We start from the raw sequence: 6,055 nt of genomic DNA, 5'->3' as shown, positions 1-6,055 counted from the left end.
GGACAGCTCTGACATCCGCTAGCACACTCCCACCTCCACTGGACAATACACTTGCTTGCCCTGCAAAGCCCACCTTCGGGCCTATCCCTCCTTTCCGTTTCTGGGTTATCGCCTGCCTTTCCATTAACCCTGTAACCCGACTCGTCGGTAATATTCAATCAGCTAATGTCTAACCCCGTTAGCTCCGCTCGGCTCGGCTCTGCCATTTGCAGACCTGCCCTCGCTGTAACTATATATACTCAACTTGTACATAGGTTACACTTCAGTAATAAAATTGACTAGAGTTTACCCCCTTCAGTTCTGGTTGCCAGTTTAGTAAGTTAGGGCACAGACGTGTTACTTGGCACAGCGCTCCTGGCACAAGTCGCTGAGGCCAAAGCCCTCCGCCATGGAGACACTCCTTCGTCTCGACCAGGTCTCTGACATTATTCAATTCTACCCACCAGTCTACACCTCTAAACCCATCGGGCATGCCTGTTGGATCGCACAACCAATGCATTTTGATAGTATGGCTCAGCCTTGCAGGGTAAGTGTTGCATAAATCTCGAAGGAATTTGGAGAGATGTGCCACATACTTATGTTTTCCACATGCACGAAACATCGGCACCCATATCCATAGGAGATCTTTTATGAAACCAACTGCTCCAGTGTTTGATGCCTGGGCTAGTAACACATACATCAGCCCATCCTGATTAAACAGCAGCTGATTTTCCAGCCTCCTATCACATTTGGAGTTGGGTAGATCCCGTAAGTCATTGAAGTTGTTTCCCGCAAAGTGCTTGATAAAGATTTGATGTGCCAGATCATCGATTGTATCCCATGCCGGTTCGGTTTCAGAAAATCCTTGCAGATCACTGTTCCCAAGCACCTGCTCCCAGCACACTGTTATATGTGCTTTCACGAGGTGCATGATCCCATCATTCAGCATACGATAACTTGGATTCCTACTAAGTTTCATGAAGTCTCGAGGGCGGAGGGTTTGAAACAGTTTGTAAGTGCCACCTTCATTTGATTGCAATGCATGTCCACTAATATGTGTTCTCCAAATGGCATCAATGGCTGCCATCCGAATGTGGAATACCCCCAGTACTGTCACAAGCCACTGTAGTCTATTCTGACTACTATTCTCGATTGCATGGAAGAATGTTGTGCTGTCGTGACGTTCTTGTGTGCCCAGGTCACCATGGCATAAACGTATGTATGAGTCATACCATTCACTTTTTGTACCCAGCTGGCATTCAAGATTATCTACAATCTCAACATTCCCATCGTTGCATGATGCCTTTATGTGCATTGCACGTGCTGGCTGCTGAGTTGATTTCTCGACACCTATCCACTTTGATGATGGCATCGGACCAAGAAGGTCCTTATATGACGAAGGAAGGTACTCCACAATTACACTCTTGATGTACCACCGCATTGCCAGCTCTATGTGTGGGATTGACTCTCCCACTCGCTTTAGGATATACTTCTGTGATGGCAGATGCGAAGGAGTGACATCCTTTGTGCCTTGCGGATTTAATGAGCTTTTCCTCCATAGCTCATCTGAGAACCGTAAGTCATTCAGTGTTGTGCCATGTCCCAATGGTATGAAAGTACCAGTTGTGATGCTTTCAAATGTACCAGGATTTTCTAACATGGCCTCCTTTGGCTTGAAATTGAAATCAAGATTGTCATATGCCAGTGCACATAGACCATCCTTGGATAGATCACGTATGATTTTCTGTCGCTCAACTGTTAGCGACTTCACCATATTTATCACGGACATCACAGAGACACTCCATCCACCATGGGCAAGCACATTTATGACTCGCTCCGGTGTGTTTACTGATTCTAAGAAGAATCCTTGGACAGCTTGGAAGGCATTGCACTGGGAATTCGTACTATTTGCGAGGATTGATAGAATGACGCATCCTTTCTAGTATTGAATGTGAGCTGCACTTCATTTCAATGCTGATTGCTTACAATAGATAACAATGCACCATTTTCGGCATCAACGGCATCATCATTCTCCTCATCTGACCCTCCATTTCCACTCCTAATACCCATCGGTATTTTGTTTAACTGCCCTTGTCAGTTGCGGTGGCTTTCGGGGTCAGTGGCTTTCTTGTAACACCTCCGTCTGCGATATCGGATACTTGAGTTTGCATCCAGCAGTATCTGGACAAGGTTCCAGGTCAACGGAGCAGCATTTCCAAACTTTTCCGCAATCCCTCGAAGATCAAATCCCACAAGGTCGGCAGAGCAAGCATGTGAAGCATTGAAATGTAATCCTGACTCAATGTCTGATGCTCGGATGATTTCCTGTCTTAGCACATCTTGGGAAATGCTGATTGCCCATTCCGTGACTGTAGGTCGAGAAGCACATAAGAGGGAGTTGAGAATGAGATGTATGCCAGGTGGAGATTTAACTGCTGCAGCTGAAGCCCGATATTCTTCCCTCTCACTGTCCAGGATATGACAGAGAAAATTAGGCAAATCGTGTAACGGGGACATTTCAATCTGCCAGAGGATAGTGGCTATCGAGGGCCAGCTCATCTAGTACAAGCGCAGATTTGATGTAACAGGGTTGTACAGATTACTATAATTATTGGCCAAGCTGGTGAGGCTGTTGTTACTTATATACAGAGTTCCAACCAGCGCAAGATTGACATGCCTCGTACACGAGGCGACACCCCCGTGGGAATGTCACGTGTGACAAGTTGTGCCAGTCGCTCGTTAGATTAGAGGTCCCACGAAGTTGCGGATAAACCTCGGCAAATCGGAGAGCGACTGGGGAGGAGTCTGGCGTGATTCGTGAATCGTCGTAAGGCAGGTGTTCCGGGATCTTCGTCGGGGCAGGGTGGTATAAAGTAGCTAATTCCCTGCCCCATGTCCTGCCCTCCTTCCGTCTCCTGTTCGGACCAGCTCGCCAGTGCTTTGGGTTGTACGGTCCTTGGTTATGTCGATTACTCAGGAGTTGTTGGTAAACTCCGCCAATCTAAGTTATGCCTTACTGCAGTGCTGAATCTGCTACTGCTAGCTTAGGATCCTCGACGAAGTAGATGTCTCAACCTCTTGAACCGCGTCATGCCTCTAGTGTGTTCCTTGCCCAAGTTTCTGCCCCGCAGATATCACCCTTGTCTTTGCGTGGCTGAAAAGGGGTAGTATTTTCCAACATTTCACTCTTCTGTAATCCCTTTACGGGGAGTTCGTGTCGAGGCTTGTTGGTTTTTGGATGAGCACCGCCTTTGGCAACTTCGTCTGCTCGTTCGTTGCCTCTGGGAATCGAGGTTGTTGACCGTCGACTCATCTTACAAGGTATGTGCGCTAGCCGCAACAGGCGTAGGGTATATCAAATCACGCATCTTCTCCATAAGTTCCCCTTTCGGGCGCCATTTAGCGCCGCCATGAATCAATCCTTTACCAGAAGTCTAGAGGCTGTACTGCCCTTCAGCCAGCCACAAAGACGTGGCGGAACGGAGCGAGGAAAGGATTGTGCCACCAACACAGGACTGCTCGTCAAGGCGGAGTCCCGGACTCTTGATTGAAGGGCTCCTACCATTGAGCTGCCATAGCGATGGAACAGACTGGTATTTGGAGCATTCTTTAACGTGAATATGAGTTTCGAGAGAGGAATGAATTAAATGTGATATGCCTGGTTCGTTGTTTAGACGTAGGTCACAAAATCACAAAGTCTCCAGAAGTTGGAGAGTAACACAAGAAATGACAATACTCAACGAGGTGTAGGCGATCTCATAGCCAAACCAGAGGAAGGACCGGTACAATGAACGCTCCGAAAAAGACCATCAAGTTTGGATGGTTGGGTGTAGGGCTAACACCTTTGATTGGAGGAAAGAGGTTACCGGTGAAGTTGTAGCGGACTGATATGTTCCCACTAATGGGCGATTGGGGTGAGACCACGGCACCTAATCCTGTCCCATCTTGGTGGAGGGTGAAGGCCAAAGAGTTATCTCCATTCTTGCCAATGGACGCTCTGGAGACAGTTCAACAAAACGTCGTCAGAACGGGAATCCTTGTCATCCATTATATCAAACTCACTGAGAAAAACTTGCGCCATCCGAATCATAAATGGCGACATTCCCTGCGACGCCGGCAAGTTTGTCAGATGCTGTCTGTGTCGTGTAACTGAACCAAGGGAAGGGGACAGGGTTAACATTGCGACTTGAATAAGCGGTTTCTCCAAACTTACTCCCCCGCTTGCAGATCACCAAGTGGGAGTACAACATGCCCAGAAGAGTTATCCGAGGTTAAGCCGAAAGGTGGTAGTAGCGTTCCTGCAGACAACAGATAGGCATCCCAAGTATCAGTTGGACGAAAAAGTGTGCCGGGCATGACTGGTTGGCTATACAACTCACCACTTGAGCCGGATCCCTCAACCGAAACACGCTTGGCCAATTGATTGCAATTTGCTTGGACAAGGAACTTCGTGCCGTCCGAAATATGATATTGGGAAATGAAATAATTGAGATAGGTTCCTTGGAATGTATTCTGGAAGGCAGGGACGCATGTAATTTGCGTACCGGTAACCCCTTCTTGCGTGGATACAAAAGGGTACTATCGTAAGTGAATAAGACGCATTGTGTGACTTCATTTTGGATGTCATAAATCTCCTGTCGCACCTCATTGCATGAGAGGCCTGTGGCAGTTGAATTGCACTTGCTAACAACGCATCCAGCTTGATTGTGAATCGTTCTCTTTTGGCTCTCGGTTCGCTGGGCATATGTTAAAACTTCCGAGTCCCCTTTGCCTCGCTTTCTCAAACCTCCAAAAAGCGGTAATACCAGTTTCAGAATGAGGCAAATGTGCTAAGAGGGAGATATTGCTCACCATCACATATATTCCGAGTGACCTTCGAGAAAAGTACATAGTTATGTCAAGGGTTGAACATGACTTCGGAGGCATAACTGACCGCATCATTTATTCCACGGACATTCCCGAAGTAGATCGTCGGCAGTGCCGGAGTTATCGATGAAGTAGAGGCCGTTGTAGAGGTCGGGATGGTAGTAGTCGTCATAGAGGTGACTGTAGAGGCGGTAGTGGTGGTGGAGGTTGTAGTAGAGGCGGTGGTAGTGGTGGTGGTGGTGGTAGAGGCAGGGGTGGTAGAAGTGGTACTAGTAGTCGTAGTAGTCGTGGTAGTAGTCGTGGTAGTAGTCATAGAAGTAGTTGAGGTAGGTGGGGTGGTACAAGCAATAGAGGTGGGAGGTGTGGTAGAAGTAGTCGAAGTGGGAGGGGTGGTAGAAGTAGTAGAGGTGGAAGGGATGGTACAAGCAACAGAGGTGGGGGGTTCGGTAGAAGTAGTGGAGGTGGGAGGGATGGTACAAGCAACAGAGGTGGGGGGTTCGGTAGAAGTAGTGGAGGTGGGAGGGTCGGTAGAAGTAGTAGAGGTGGGGGTTGAAGTGCTTGCATAACAAGAATAATCCGATCCGCATGAGTATCCTGGATTGCAGCCTGTGATCGTGGGAGTTCAGGGACGCGATAAGTCCTTGTGTTTATTACATACAACTGACACCCGGCCGGCAACATATTTTACCCTGTTCACAGTAATGACCAGTACCACAGGGGATCCCACCGTTCGGAATGCAACTGGAGAATAGCGACCGTGAGGCTGTGAATTAGGAGTCAAATAATTGACAGACCCATTTTCAACACACTACTCCAAGCATCAGAAGCAGAACGACACCGAGACGTTATGGGAAGCACTCACATAATTGCCTGGATTGCAGTAACCCTTCCCACAAGGCACCGCGCCAGGCGGCATGCAGTTAGCTTCAGGACTACCATGCATCGATAAACAACCGCTCATACGCTCAAAACTTGACAACTCACGAGTTTGTCGCGTAACACTAGGGTGAAGAATCATTCAATGCGTTGCACAGCCTGTATGAAGTGGGAAACTGACGGAATAGCCCTCTTCACAACACCCACTGCCATCTACGCACTGACGGAGCGAGTAAGAACACGCCTAAAGTGTTTCAAGGACTTGATCATACACACACACTCCCACCGGTACAACACCAGTTGGGAGCACAGAAGGCTTGATGGTTATAATAAC

General features: G+C 48.0%; 2 protein-coding genes across 2 annotated transcripts; both read right to left on the bottom strand.

The window, feature by feature from the left end:
- Positions 1 to 255: 255 nt before the first annotated feature.
- EI90DRAFT_3136705 (uncharacterized protein) lies at positions 256 to 2,496 on the bottom strand (the record flags this gene model as incomplete). Its single annotated transcript, XM_039064809.1, has 4 exons — positions 256 to 278; positions 334 to 1,918; positions 1,966 to 2,069; positions 2,139 to 2,496. 4 exons carry the CDS (start codon positions 2,494 to 2,496, stop codon positions 256 to 258), a joined length of 2,070 nt encoding a protein of 689 aa, XP_038908289.1.
- Positions 2,497 to 3,632: 1,136 nt separating this feature from the next.
- Positions 3,633 to 5,482, bottom strand: EI90DRAFT_555665 (uncharacterized protein). The gene is made up of 7 exons (XM_039067788.1): positions 4,913 to 5,482; positions 4,831 to 4,852; positions 4,623 to 4,765; positions 4,359 to 4,557; positions 4,193 to 4,277; positions 4,042 to 4,128; positions 3,633 to 3,976 (listed from the first exon to the last, which is right to left on the bottom strand). Exons 1-7 carry the CDS (start codon positions 5,156 to 5,158, stop codon positions 3,736 to 3,738), a joined length of 1,023 nt encoding a protein of 340 aa, XP_038908288.1. The 5' UTR covers positions 5,159 to 5,482; the 3' UTR covers positions 3,633 to 3,735.
- Between the last annotated feature and the right edge of the window lie 573 nt (positions 5,483 to 6,055).

This window comes from Cantharellus anzutake, assembly GCF_015039405.1.
Source record: "Cantharellus anzutake strain C23 chromosome Unknown EI90scaffold_168, whole genome shotgun sequence".
Taxonomy (NCBI): domain Eukaryota; kingdom Fungi; phylum Basidiomycota; class Agaricomycetes; order Cantharellales; family Hydnaceae; genus Cantharellus; species Cantharellus anzutake.
The sequence above is the reverse complement of the archived record's forward strand: the minus strand, read 5'-3'. Positions and strand labels throughout refer to the sequence as shown.